The sequence below is a fragment of the Sprattus sprattus genome, assembly GCF_963457725.1.
Source record: "Sprattus sprattus genome assembly, chromosome: 1".
Classification (NCBI taxonomy): Eukaryota; Metazoa; Chordata; class Actinopteri; order Clupeiformes; family Clupeidae; genus Sprattus; species Sprattus sprattus.
Window position 1 is genome coordinate 67,284,619 of NC_137920.1, and position 14,926 is coordinate 67,299,544.

A 14,926-nucleotide genomic window follows, 5' to 3' on the forward strand; every position below is an offset into this window, starting at 1 on the left:
CAGAAAAGCCTAATTGTCAACAAGAAACACATTAATTGTACGTGTTGAAGTATTTAACTTTTGTACCTAAACTGACACGCAGTTTATGCGAGTGACTCTTATGTAAAATACATCATTTTTGTCACATGCACAGGATTATAACACCAAATAATACATTCTGAAAAATTGCAATGAAGTAAAGACATTTTTCGACTCCGCCCTTTTGTTGTTCACACATGCGTGATGAGTATTGTTGCTTCAATGACGTTGTCCAGTCGGTAGTAGTCTGTGCACTGGGGCACTCCTAGCTGTCTACGCTCAAGCCCGGTAATTGCAATCAGCTCCGGGAAACCATGGCCGAACAGGCCCCGGGATCGTCCGGGTCGTCTCAGGAGGACGGTAAGAATGTTTAATAAAAAAAAACATCCTTGCCAGTTACCTAGATGTATGGTTTAAAGGCCAGCGGCCTAGACATCCACGGGCTCGCCCACTATCAACACCGGGTAACATTACCGTGCTGCTAATCCTTACCCATCACGTCCACTGTTTTCAAAGTATATTGACATTCATATGTTTAAGAGCTGCCTGGTGGGAGACATATGTATATTTTGTATAAATACTTTTTGCCAACGCATGTTATACGCAACTATTGATGGACGAGTGATAATTTGACTTTTTACACGTGATTATCCACCCATCATCCATCGTTAGTTAGCTGGGTAGCTTGTTATAGCTCTTTTTGCTAGCTAACTCTACTGAGCGATAAGTAACACAACTAGAAAATGTATAGCTGTCCTTGTGCTTTGTACATTGACAACAACAAAAATATCATGCAATCCACTCAGGTCTCCGGTTGTGCATTTGATTTAACATTAGAAATGAAGACACAATATCTTATTTATTGAAATGACAACTGCGTGTGCGGTTGCAATTATGGCTGCATCCACAGCTGCGTTGGTTAGCTAACATTAGCTGGTTAACAGTCTAAAAACTGTCTTACCATGCTAAAGGTAAACATGACACTATGACTAACGTTATAGTATAACCTAGCTAATGTGCACGCGTTATGGCACGCGATTACGGCGCATAAATTCCAAACCATATCATATAATGCTATTTTCTCCTGGCTATTTAGCGATCAAAGGTGAGTTGCCCTGGAATTGTTCTGGTTTTCATGCAAGTGGTCCACGAAGCGTGCCTAGACAACAAGCTGTATAAAACAACATTGAGTTTTAGTAAGAGTTTTACGTGGCCAATTTTATTTACGATATTATGTGTCCAGGATGCATCTCTGTGGCTGTACTCCAGATCAACCTAGTTTTTTCCCTCTCAGTCGTGTTAGACAGTTATTACAATAGGATCAGATTAATACGGTATTTATTTTTTATATCAAGTGTAAGAGAAAACTGGGGCCAATATTACCTCACTAGGTGGGTATGACCAACTTTGGTCCGACATATGTGCACCTAAATAATTGGCACAGTAAAAGTTTAAAGCTGAACACGTAAAGGAAGACTACAGGTACATGCTTGCTAAAGGTTTAAAGGTAAAGTGCTGTTGCAAACATCTCGGATACAGGCAGGTTTTATTTATTGATTAGCTCTTCTTGAAATCAGATGCCAATAAATGGTTGGCACCGTTTTTAGGCAACTTCCTTGAGATGAACCCAAATGTATGGTTAAACTCAATGGTTAAACAGACTTACTTTTTGTTGTGAATGTTTGTTGAGGACATTATTTTTATTTTATTATTTATTGTTGGAAGTATTGATGCCACTTCCTGGCCTTTATTGTTTGCCCTGTATCACCTCAGGTCATCAATTATTCAGACTTTCTGTTCCTTGTCAGCTAGCAATCTAGTTGCTTACTGGGCTACAACTAGTCTATCTCATAGGCTTTGTGCAGTGAAGTACTTTCATTTGGTGACTTTCTTCTCATTATTCAAGACACTGCACCTGGTCATTCTAAGTATTCAGGTGTTCAGTTTCTTACTCAGGAACATCTGAACTTGAAACCACTGAACTATTGGATGTTGAACAATCTCCCTGTACTGAGACTAGACCTCCTGGGCCACTGATAAACCAATTAGTATTTACTCTGCTCTTTCTTTGTGTTTGTAATGCTGTTGTGTGTCCTCACAGGGGTTCTTCAGCAGCGAGTGGCTGATCTGGAGCAAGAGCGGGCTGGCATCCTCAAGCTTAAGCAGCAGCTAGAGATGGAGTTCAACCAGAAGCGGGCCAAGTTTAAGGAGCTCTATCTGTCCAAAGAAGGTAAAGGCCCACACCTGGCTGCTTGGACAGCCAAGAGCACTGTTACTTCCGTGGCTCATAAATCTGTTGTACTCTCCCAGCATATTTTGATTGCGACTCTACACAGTTCATGGTTTGTCATTGTTGTGTTTCCACTGAGCTACTTTATTGTGGCCATCTTTGCAGCCTCCTCTGCGAAGGCAAGAATAAAGCTGATGCGTCCATGTGTGCATCTTCCGCTGGTCTTTTGTGTTTCACTTGTGTCTGCTCCACTCCACAGAGGAGCTCAAGAGGCAGGCGTCCTGTCTGGAGGCAGCCCAGGCAGATCTGCTGCAGGTCCAGGCCCAGCTGACCGTGGCGCAGGCAGATATGGAGAACATCAAGGAGGTGGCCACGGTCTCCGAGAGCACCAAGCAGGAGGCCATCGACCAAGTGAAGCAGCAGTGGCAGGAGGAGGTGATATCGCTGCAGGCCATTATGAAAGGTAACATTTAGAAATGGTGACATACGCTGCACTGTGTTCATGCTTTTGATGTTTACACCTTGATCAACTGTTTGCTTGAGTTGTACCTCACTTGGAAGTTACTAAAAGCATCTGTGGAATGACTAAATGCAAGGGTAGTGCCCACACCCACTTAGACGGTCTGGAGGAAAAAACAATGTGAAGTGCGGACAATGTGATGTGTCCAGTAATTAACCTTGTGTGTGTGTTGCGTTCACCCTTGTAGATACGGTGCGGGAGTATGAGGTGCAGTTCCACCAGCGCCTGGAGCAGGAGCGTGCTCAGTGGGCGCAGTACCGCGAGACGGCGGAGCGGGAGATGGCCGAGCTGCGCCGGCGGCTCTCCGAGGGCCAGGAGGAGGAGAACCTGGAGAACGACATGAAGAAGGTAGATAGAGGCGCTCGTCATGTTCATTCTGCTGTCTTGTGAGCCGCAGCTCTGAGTGACTCGTGCTAGCTGTATCAATCTGTCAGCTAAGGTGTTAGTAAGAGCTGTGTGTGGGATTTTTTAAATGTTCCTGTTTTCTTGTTTGCATCGCCTAGATACTTTGATAAAGGGAACTGGAAAATGCCCTGTTGAGTGTTTCAGCACCCAGTTGTCCAATTAAGCGCTTCTTTTTTGTCACTTTTTTTTATCACTGTTGCTTTTAATATTGCCATGTTATTTTTAGGTTGCTGGCACTGACGCCGGTCATTGTGTATTTTGACAATATTTCGTAGTATAACATGGTGTTGACATGTTATGCCAAGTTGACGTACTTGCACGATGCCTGATAGAAGCAGGTTAATGGTTTCAAAATTGAAGATGATGTCATATTGACGCTGGAGTTGGATGTATACCATGCGCTGTGCATTTCTGTCAGTCTTCTGGTTTCATGTTTAGAAATGTGTGGTAATGACTGTGGGTTCTCTCTAATCACACTTTCAGTGTTTGGTGTAACTTCACCACATGCCTGTCAATTTGTTGTGTTTTTAAAAAAAAAAATGGGTAAATTCAAGGTGTTTCATGGTTTAATGTGGGCCCAGCATTATCATCATGGAATAATCCCAGCTTGACCTGTTTGAGAGCATTAACCTTTTCTTTAGGAGTAGTTTAGATGTTCGAACATAGGGAATCTTTAGTTTTGCCCCAAAATGCTAGAGTGCTTGGACTGCCCTTTAGTGTTCTCTCGGTTTTGGGCCTGTCGTTCTGATTGGCTAAATGGTTTGGCTAAATTGGCTAAACGCATTGTCTACATACTCTTCCTCCCTCTCAATATTCACCCGTGATATTCTATAACCAGACAAGACAAGAGGCATGCAACTGAGCCTACTTCTCCACAATTTCACCTTTTGTCATAACAGACTTATTCAAACGGCTTTTTGAAACATTTCTCTGTGGGCTTTATGACTAACCTGCTGCTACAGGCCCCTGTGATTAGTGCTTGCTGCAGCTGTATGTTTCCATGTACGTAAGCAGACTGAGTGAGTGTGTGCTGGTGATGGCAGTGTGCAGTGAATGGAGCAGTACTGACTGTGACCGTCCTGTATGTCCCCCCCCCCCCCCCCCCCCCGAAGGCCCAGGAGGATGCTGAGAAGCTGCGTTCTGTCGTCATGCCAATGGAGCATGAAATCGGTGCTTTGAAGGCCAAGCTGACGACCTCAGAGGACCGCGTGAAGGAACTGGAGGCCTCCAAGGTACACGCCAACGAGTTGTTCAAAGGCGGCTGGAAAAATTCACCTCAGGTTTTTACAGCAGGTTTCACACGCATCATAAGTGACACACTCTGGATGTGCGTACGCCCAGGCATCCTGTTCTGTCAGCACCTCTGCCACGCAGTTGAAAGGGGATTGTCAGTTACCATCTGTTTGTGTCTGTCATTTTAGGTGAAGGAACTGAATCATGTTCTGGAGGCAGAAAAGTCTTGCCGCACTGACTTGGAGATGTACGTGGCAGTCCTCAACACTCAGAAGACAGTCCTCCAAGAGGACGCAGAGAAAATGCGGAAAGAACTCCATGAAGGTATCAACTCATCGACACATGGCTGTATCAAGAAACAAATGACAAACAGATTAGTTTCATAGTTTCACAGACATCACAAATTATTCGGGGGAACAATGGGGACAATGGGATACCCTGGTGAACAAGCACTGGAACAGTCTCTTATAATGAATTGTGAAGTGTGACGGCTGTTGTAGTGCATCGCTCATAGTTTGGCAATTGAGCAAGTGACAGTTGCCCGCTGTGAACCTGATGAGTAGCGAGTTTCTCACTGCTGGCGTCTGCTCCCAGTGTGTCACCTGCTGGAGATGGAGAGACAGCAACACAATCAGCTGAAGCACACCTGGCAGCGGGCCAACGACCAGTTCCTGGAGTCCCAGCGGATGGTGATGCGGGACATGCAGAGGATCGAGAGCGTGCTGACCTCCGAGCAGCTCCGGCAGGTGGAGGAGGTGAAGAGGAGGGATCAGGTACTGACTTCAGATCAGAGGTTTTCCCAAATCCCTAAAGTTTGCATGCATTCAAATAAGCAGGAATGTCTCCAGAAAATGTTATAGCCATACATTTTAATATTTTGCTAACTCCTGTATATCCCAATCAGCATGGAACTATTTAAATTTGCATGAGCTTTCGGTCCCACCCTGTCTTCTCCTTGATATCACCATAGATGGTTAAAATGTTAAGTATTCATGATCCTATAGATGGACATCTATGGACATCTTCTTGATGCACTTGATTGTAGGAACATGTACTCTAAATGTGGCAGACAATGTTACAAACTGAGCTAGCTCTTCACAGAGCTAGAATTAAATTTAAATAAAAATGTTTTTATCTCTAGCCATAAAAGGCAATAATAGAACAGTGTAAAAGGCTAGGCATGGTAATGATTTAATCAGTAATCAGGGTATAGTGAAGATGGGCAATTTTCAGGCAAACTAATAATCTAGTCCTTCTAATTAACTCCTAATTATTATAATTAAACCTATTTTGATTAATTTAGTAATGTTTCAAAAAAGCCTATATGCACTCCAGGCTACAATTTTAATTATTTATTGATTACTATCGATGGCCTGTCCAGGGGCCACAGAGAGAGTGCATCTCTGGCTTTCTGAGTGCCTTTTGCCTGCAGTGTTTCAGCACTAACACAAAGCAGAGACTATCTTAATAGCATCTGTCATGCTGAGACAACAGCCTCACTAAAAGAGCTTGCTAGAGTAAAGAAAGCCTTTCCACAGTGTGCAAGCGTCTCTATGCATGCTTTATAATGTATGACTGTATGTCTTCTTAAGGGGAGATTGTTTTTAATGGGATGTGGCATGCCCACATGTATGGTATCTGTGTGTACTTAACACAGTGGTAGTAGTCAATAAACAATTCTGACCGTAGGCTTGAGTGTGTGTATACAATATTTTTATAAACTTGACCAAATTAGGCATGGTTAGTCTGGCATGACAACTAGATGGCATATTTGCCAGAGGCCTCAGAACTGTAGAAAACCACTGACTGTGTGTGCTTGTGATGTTTATGTTTGATATTTGTTATTTAGGAAGAAGATGAGCAGGAAGCACTGAGCCAGGCGAATGAAGTGAATGAGGACGAGGGAGCAGAGCATGCAGAGGCTGCAGAAGATTCCCTCATGGGCCTGTCTATAGATGAGGTGTGGTGGGGACTAGAATAATGCCAAATGGTTCATCATTACATACAATGTTTGGACTTCATGATGATGATGATGATGGTGGTGGTGGTGGTGACCATTAAATAATTGTTTTGCATTGACGTTTTGCTGTCTCTGCCTCAGGGACACACGAACAACAGCATTCACAGCTCTTTGCACTCCTTGGACACGGACACCGCCGGGCGCCCAGACGGCACGGACCCGTACAAGGACGGCCTGCGGCGGGTGCAGTCCACCGACAGCCTGGGCTCCTCGGGCGGGCCGCTGCACTCGCACGGCCTCGGCGGCCACAACCACAAGGCCAAGTCGGCCAGCCAGCTGGACGAGTCAGACTTCGGGCCGCTGGTGGGCGCCGACTCCGGGGGCTTCGAGGCCTTCGAGACGGCGTCGGTCTGCTCGCTCCAGCCGTCCGCCGGCCACTTCCTCCTCACCAAGGACCAGGAGAAGGCCATCAAAGCCATGACGCCAGAGCAGGAGGAGACCGCCTCAATCCTCTCCAGCATCTCCCACGCCCCCGAGAACGCCTACCTGCCACCGTCCGGCTACAGGCTGGTCAGTGAGAGCGAGTGGAACCTTCTGCACCAGGAGGTAGAGCTTCTTTTGAGGACATTTTATGTTCTTAATGTTAGGTCTAAAAAACGAAATTACTTCGAAAGAAACAAGTGTAGTTAGAAAAGAGCAGCTTATATCTGCACAATAAACATTTAAAATGACAGTCATGAAAGAAGTCACTAATAATTTGCAGATTTTAACTACTTTTGTATAATGGATGACTTTACTTGTCTCAACATATGGCAGTATGGCTTTATTTCAGCTTTGAATAATTTGACACTTGTGGTGTCTTTGGGTCCAATGCCAATAGGGAACAATAGAAGTTGTGTCATGTAGGAATGCACCACATTCTGGGTGGTCTTGGGAATGTGATTCTGATTTTCCCAGAACTGTTAAGCATCAGCAGAGACTCAGATTTGCTCCGAAGCGCCAGTAGTGTTCTCTAAAACTGCCTGTTGCTTTTTGACTGGCAGCTTAAAAATGCCGGGAGGAAGTTGGGTCGTCGGTGTGACATGTGCTCCAACTACGAGAAACAGCTGCAGGTCATCCAGGGTCAAGAGGCTGAAACTCGCGATCAGGTCTGTGCAGTCACCTCACCACGCAGCACCTATTTAAGACTCACCCCGAATTACCTTACATGATGGTGGTGGCCATTGTTTGTAGTTGATTGTGTGCTGTATCTCATTGGATTGATGTTACTGTCTGGTGCCTGCAGGTGAAAAAGCTGCAGAGTATGCTCCGGCAGGCCAACGACCACCTGGAGAGGACTATCAATGAGAAACAGGAACTGGTGGACTCGATGAAGCAGGGCAACGAGGAAACGGCTGCCAAGGTGTGTCACCGTTTCGGAGGCTTTTCTAGAGGGTTGACTGTGCTCTGTCACCGTGACGGATGTAGTAGCACGCTCATAAAAAATGCAAAATCCTGTAGTATAGTTGAGACGATGCCCGTCGCCTGATCTCCAGATGGCACTAAACCCTGCACCTTTAGCTGCCTAAGTAAACACTAAGTCTTAACTTCTCCCCTGCTGCTCTCTCTCTCTCTCTCTCTCTCTCTCTCTCTCTCTCTCTCTCTCAGATAGCTGCTCTGAATCAGCAGGTGCAGGAGACTGAGGTGCTGCTGAGCACCCTGCAGCAGGCCTTCAGTCAAGCCAAGAGGAACACCCAGGACCAGATGGTGAGTCCCTAGACTGTGACCCCCCTCTATCGGTGTTTGGCTTCCGTCTGTGGGTGGCCCAGGTGTTGGTTCAGAGATTAGTTTTCTACAACGTTCAAACTGCAGCGTCACAGTGTGGTCACATTTTGCATGTGCCTGTGAGTCTTGTGGTGTATCCTCAAGTGACAAGTGTAGACGACATCTGTCACAGAGTGAAAGCTGATTTCATAGTACACCGGATGAGAGGCCTGCCAGCCTTGTTTAAAAAAAATAATATATATAAATATATTTTAATTCCAAATGACATATAACTCTTGGCTCAGTACAATGTCAGGCTTGTCAGTCTGCTACGGCTTACCATGCCTCAGTGACACCGATCATGTCAAATTTCTAAATTTAAGATGGGTCCTAGATGATTTTTCCTTCCCAGAAAAAAAAGGCATGCTCTTTTTTTGCCTTTTTCCTTGTTGGCTTAAGTCGATGTCAGTAAAAGGTGCTCTGGGCTTTGATTTCAGTGTGAGTGTGAGTGTGAGTGTGAGTGTGAGTGTGAGTGTGAGTGTGAGTGTGAGTGTGAGTGTGAGTGTGAGTGTGAGTGTGAGTGTGTGTGTGTGTGTGTGAGAGAGAGAGAGATGAGCCTCTAACGCTGGTCTGGCTCTGCAGGCGGTACTGATGCAGTCCAGGTCGCAGGTCGCGGACGAGCTGAGCCGACTGCAGAGGGACAACGACAGCCTGCAGGGCAAACATCGGCTGCACCTGGCCCTGCAGCAGCAGGAGGCATTCCAGCTGCCCACCACCACTGAGGTCTGAGCCCACCACCTACGCCTGCTGGATTTGTTTACATTTTTGTTTTCATGATAAATGTTTATGATAAATGTTTGCATACATTTGTTGTATTATACTTTCAGTAGAGTAGTGAAATTGATCCAGTACATCTATCTTAAAATGGCAAGAATGAAAGAAAGATCAGATGAGATTGTAGTCTTTTGAGAAATCAGATTTGGTTTTCAGTGCTGCAGGTTAGGTGAGTCACTGAATCAGCAGTCCAAGTGGCAGTGAGTCAGTGAGTGTGGAACAGAACAGTACAGAATCATGCCATCCCATAAGGTTTTGATGTAATTTTCTTTGTGTTGTTCCACTGATGATGAATGATGCCACCTACCCAACAACCTAGTTTTGTCACTTGTGTGGGGATTTTGGAGTTCTCTTGAAAAAGGAACTGGAAATGAGAATTTTTTTAAACTTTGAACCAAGGTTGAGCAAGAATAGCACTGAATTGAATATTCAAAGATGTCTCTGAGGCATGAGAAGAAAGAGAAACGGCTGTGTGAGGGGCCGAGGCGTTCACCCCTCGTTTTTGGGATGTGGGTGACTGGACTTGGTGGTGAAGATGTTGTGATCTGTGGTTTAGGGTCAGTATTGTGTGGTGTCCCTTACACTCTGTGTCCCTGTTTGTGCCCTCCCCCCCAGGAGCTCCAGGCACTAGTGCTGCAGTACCGGGAGCACATCATTTCTGTGCGCACGTCGGCGGAGCACCTGGAGGAGAAGCTGAAGGCGGAGATACTCTTCCTGAAGGAGCAGATCCAGGCAGAGCAGTGCCTCAAGGAGAACCTGGAGGACACCCTGCAGCTAGAGATCGAGGGCTGCAAAGAGGAGATCGGTGAGGCTTCCTACAGGGCGTCCTCTGGCTCTCTGTTTGATTAGAGCCCAAGGCTTCTCCACATACACTCAACAGCAGCTGAGCAATGGCCAGAGTTGAATTAATTGGGTGGCCATACATACTTTAAGCATTCTTAAGTATCTCTTTGATAATGGGGGGAGGTTTCTCTTTCTATACGTGCCTGCACTAAGCTTTCAGCATATATGGGTGGGGTGTGCAATTTATACACACAGGACATCCTTTAATGTGGTAGCATAGCTGTGTAAACTGGAAAGATCAATAAGAGTAGTGTGCGGAGTGTGGGCTCTTTGTTTTCTGAGGGTGGAGAAAGCCTTCATCGCTTAGCGCTGCTGGATCAGCTGGGGGAGTTTGCCAGGTGCATGGGGAAAATCTGAATACAATCCTGAGTGATTCCGCGACTCTGCCAGCTCAAAGCCTTTTTCTGTTGCATCCTCTCAAAAACCTTTCTTTTTTTCCTTTCCTTTCCTCCCCTTCTCTTCTTTTTTTTCCGCTGTTGGTGACTTGTGTTCAGACATCTTGGAAGGTATGAAACATCCTGACGAATTTAGGATGTGTTTTTGTGTGTGTGTGTGTGTGTCTGTCTGTCTGCAGAGTAGCCCAAGCTCATGCTCTTGCTAGTCACTGTTTTGGCTACACGTTGGATACCACATCATTTATGAACACCAGCAGTCTGCTCGTGTGGCCATTCGTCTTCATTATGCCATCCCAATGGAAGCATTGTGAAACATGGCATTTTTGTCATAGCTCTTGACTTGCCATGTTGCATCAGCTACTGGCAAATTAGAGATCGTATCGATGTCTTTGTCTCTCCCTCACATTTGCAATGTTGCCTTTGTGTTTGCCACATGTTCCACTTGAGTCACACTAATGGTTTGTATCACTCCAGTGCTGCGAGTAGTAACCTCTTATTAATTACTCATTCGCTTCACATTAGTGGTTGCTACGCATCAGAACACTAACTTTGACGATGACTCACACGGGTAGTCATACTACTAAATGCAGACCTCTGTCTGGATGAATAGAGTATGAGCTTCCTTATAACCAAAATGACTGCCGAGGATGAATTATTGACCAACGTGTGGCAGATGATGCTATTTTTTCTGCTCCATATTACAGCTGAATATGACAATGAATGGCATGGCAACAACCATGTGTTTGTGCTTTCCTTCCTAGCGTCATTCTCCAGTCTGAAAACGGAGCTGGAGCGTGTGAAGACTGAGAAGGAACAGGTACAGTTGGCAGACTCTTCTGAAGTGCATTGTAGAGGGGGATTTTGTGTGCTTTGCAAGCAGCATTTTAAAATACCTTAAGATGTCTGAACGAATTAGGTAACGTAGCTTATTGGTGGTGAGATAATCTGCAGTGAACGTAATGCTTTGCATTGAAGTGGCTGTTTTTCCATAGTGGTGCTTAATGCTAATCTGTGTGAAAATATTAATGCAAATGTCTGTTCATGATGTTTTCACTGATTTGGATTCAGCTTTGAATGAAAGGGCTGTGCTCAGGTGTGCTCACAGCAGTGTCTTATTAAGCTGATCTGAGATCTGTTCTGTACAGCTGGAGAGAAGCCTCGCGGAGAGAACGCAGGTGCTGGAGAGTGTGCAGGGCCTAAAGAGAGGTCTGGCGGAGCAGCTCAGGGAGGCCCTAACTAGCAAGGTCAGCTGGGATCCCATGACCGGAGTCAATAACCTCATTTTACACGCTTTCAGAAATATCTTAGCGGACTTTGGAGTCTCTCAGCATGCCTGTAGATGTAAAAATGCAACCCCATCACATGATGTTTTCCCTCTCACAATGCTTCATCCTGAGTGTTTTTTGTTGTGTGTGCGTTCTTGTGTGTGCCTGTGCGTGTGCCTGTGCGTAGACTGCGCTTGAGAGCCAGGTGCTGGACGAGCGAGATAAGGCCCAGCGGCTGCAGACGGAGCTGGATGTCAGTGAGCAGGTGCAGAGGGACTTTGTGAAGCTGTCACAAACTTTGCAGGTAGATGGGCTGGGCAAAATTACCATTTTTTTTGTTTACAATATAACACAATTAAACAAAACAAGGCAATTTTTTGTTGTCGTCATTGATAATGATATCGACAATATAAAGGCTACTGTTATTTAATCTGACGGAAATAAGTCTACTAAAGTTTAACTGCTCTTTCCCAGGTGCAGTTAGAGCGTATCCGTCAGGCCGACTCTTTGGACCGCATCAATGTCATCCTCAACGACACCAACCTGACAGACATCCGCCACCTACCGGACACATGATGCCCCTCCCCAGTCCTTCCTGCTGTGTCTCCCCACCCTGCTCCCACCCCCCTCTCTGACAGGCCTCTGTACCCCCATCTGCACCAGAAGGCCTCTCTGGCAGGGGGCATGAGGTTGCCCCTCACCCTTTCTTTTTTTAAACAAAATAATAGTAAAAAAAAAGATGAAAAAAAGTCACTACCCTCTGTGAACAACCTATTGGGAGAGAAATGAAAGGACAACAATACAAGAAGACAAAGCCTTCAGGGGAATGGGACAAAAAAAAAAGGAGAACATGAGATGTCGGATGAAGGAGGAGAAGAACTCCTGTTGAACACTACTGTTGGACGGTGGATGTAAATAGACCGTCATGAGAGGGGTGGACCTGGCCCTGGTCTTGCCGCTGTGGGACATGAGGGTTGTGGTTCTGTTGTTTTTGTTTTTTAAATCATTGCACTTCTGAATGATGGAGACTTCTCATTCAGCTAATAGTAACACATGGGGCCATAACATTCCCCCCACTTTGTTGCACCTCCTGAAAGCAAGCAAGCAAATGAAACCTGTTCGATAAATTCGCTCCCTCTGTCTGTTCCCCCTCACCCTGTTTTTCTTTTGCTTCTATCGGCACTCACATTGTGGGCTTAGGCCCGGTTTGCTCAAGCTCGCTCCACTCGCCAGGCAGAGTGTTGGCCTGCATGAAGGAGATACTGGAGTGTTTGTACATACAGTGTATACAGAATATATATTGCATCAATTAAGTTAATGAAAGAATGAGTGAATGAATGTGAATTGCTGAAATATGTGGTTCTCTGCGCGCCGTCCTTGGAGTCCTATGATGGATCAGTCTATCGAGTCACCGACCGTCACGCTGCCCTGTAGCAGTAGCCTCGCCTGCTCTTTGGCTTTCAGCCCACATGGCCTCAATAGACCGTCACATTTTCTTAACAGTGCCACTTCAGGCTATTCATAAACCACGCAACCACAGAGGAAGTGAGCTAACATGTTATGTTTTCTTTTCTTAAAACCTGTTTACAGTATTTCTTATGTTGGGTTGCTAAAACCTTGAGGTTGCAGATGAGTTCTCCCTAGGATGTCTTAGATTTATTTTGCAGTTTCCCTTTCGGTGAAAGTATATTTTATTCTTAAATTTAAATCCGGCAAGGCAGTTGCCTGGACTATACCACTAATGGCAAAGCATGTCACTTGCCATGAACAGTCCTTTGACGTTAAACAGGCAGGTATCAAAGGCCTACTGACGTACAGCATGTGAAAAATCAAAAGTACACTATCTTCTGAGTTTGCTTCCTGTAGATAATGTCAGCGCCCCCCCGTATCAGGTTAAAAAGCACTAAAAGGAACGTGTGTTAGTGTAAATATGTATATGCCCCTACGCATATGTATTTACATTTGATTGTTTTGTATGTGTGCGTTTGGAATTGATTCCTTGTGCTCCTCCATGCAGTGCTCAGTTTGAGTGTTTTGTGGAAGTTAAACCACAGACAGCATACAGTTTTGGCACAGGATCTGGCGTCTGAAACACAATGAGTGTCTGTATGGTGTTCAAAATACATAGGCTCATATTTAGAGTGTGACCGTATTGGATTTTTAAAGGGCTAGGTAAAAATGCTTCATAAGATTTTGATATAGCTGCTGATCTTGACAGACACTACTTTAAGCCTGAGCACAGTGTGTGTGTGTGTGTGTGTGTGTGTGTGTGTGCGTGTGTGTGTGTAGGAAAGGTCTCGCTACTCAACTCTGCAGGAGGGTGTTGAGATTTCAATGTTTGCCTCAGTGTGAGTTTGGAGAACTGCTCTTGAGATGTCTGATTGGGGTGTCTACTGTTTTTTTTCCCCTCGTTTCCCGTAGAGGAAACTTGTCAGATGTGACTGCGTGATTCATGTTTTTTTTTCCAAGACTATTTGGGAAATCAGTTTATTGTTGTGCTGCTTATTCTCACCCAAATATACAGCCACACACTTTACATTTTGGTTCATATTAATATAAAAGATTTAATGAATTCCCCTTTGTATCATTCAGAACAGGAAGTTGTATTGTGGCCCAGGGTATAACAACTGTTGCCACAGTTTCTGTTTCTCATTTTAACATGGAAAGTACCCAGTTTGACATGTGACCATGGTTTACAGTGATTTTACTAATTTCAGGTGTCAACATTGACCTGAATCAACTGCTTGGTAGCCCTTTAATTGGTCTGTGAAATCAAGTAATCCAGATGTAAATTGAAATTAACCGTAAAGGAGAGAACATGTTGGAGCTGTAAAACAAAGCTCTCTTTTGAAGGTGAAAAAAGTGACCGCTGCTGCTGAAATTGGGCAAAAAGATCGCTTTTATCGCTTGCGCTCGGGCAAAACGTCTCCGTGCTGTGAAACATGTTGTGATGTCTCTCAGGTCGTGTTCGTCTTTATTTTGGCTTCTGCGGACTGCTCGCTGCCTCTGTGCATACAGTTCGGGTTTCCTCAAAGGTCTTTGTGCTTGCCTTTGGTTTTGGTTGTGCTGCCTATTTCTTAGAAATGATGCCCATTCTTGTCTTAGTCTTCATTTCATCCTACATTTCTATGAATATTAGACCTCCACACACAAAGCCTTGTACAAGAACCCTCTGCTAAGGACTTTAAGACGAGTTCCCCGTGGCTAGATTGCTGGGTGTAGGTTTCAAAAGAAAATCCATAATTGGAAATTGGATACCAAGATGTCAGTTCTCACTTGGGGCAAACAAGCTTTTTTTGTACCCATCAGCAGTGTTAACCAGTAACCCGCTGACATTTCACTGTAGTGTGTGATATATCCAGCATAGTCATATAAAGTGTTAGCTTTACAACCTGACAAAATAACATGTTTCTATTCGCATGCTTAATTGAAACTGCTGGATCCCTTGCAGATTTATATACTGTACTGTGTACATATGTC

At 44.9% G+C, this 14,926-nt stretch overlaps 1 protein-coding gene across 2 annotated transcripts; it reads left to right on the forward strand.

Moving 5' to 3' along the window:
• Window positions 1–253: 253 nt before the first annotated feature.
• Window positions 254–14,889, forward strand: rabep1 (rabaptin, RAB GTPase binding effector protein 1). 2 transcript variants are annotated; one of them, XM_080856393.1, is made up of 18 exons: window positions 254–378; window positions 2,120–2,248; window positions 2,508–2,711; window positions 2,956–3,116; window positions 4,286–4,453; window positions 4,595–4,730; window positions 5,001–5,179; window positions 6,256–6,366; window positions 6,508–6,972; window positions 7,410–7,514; window positions 7,652–7,768; window positions 8,014–8,112; window positions 8,752–8,892; window positions 9,559–9,748; window positions 10,943–10,998; window positions 11,327–11,425; window positions 11,634–11,750; window positions 11,921–14,889. In XM_080856393.1, the coding sequence occupies exons 1-18, from the start codon at window positions 333–335 to the stop codon at window positions 12,020–12,022; spliced, it is 2,625 nt and encodes an 874-aa protein (XP_080712519.1). In that variant the 5' UTR covers window positions 254–332; the 3' UTR covers window positions 12,023–14,889. The 2 variants fall into 2 exon arrangements, with proteins under 2 accessions (XP_080712519.1, XP_080712520.1); XM_080856394.1 differs by having other exon boundaries at window positions 4,286–4,405.
• Window positions 14,890–14,926: the final 37 nt, after the last annotated feature.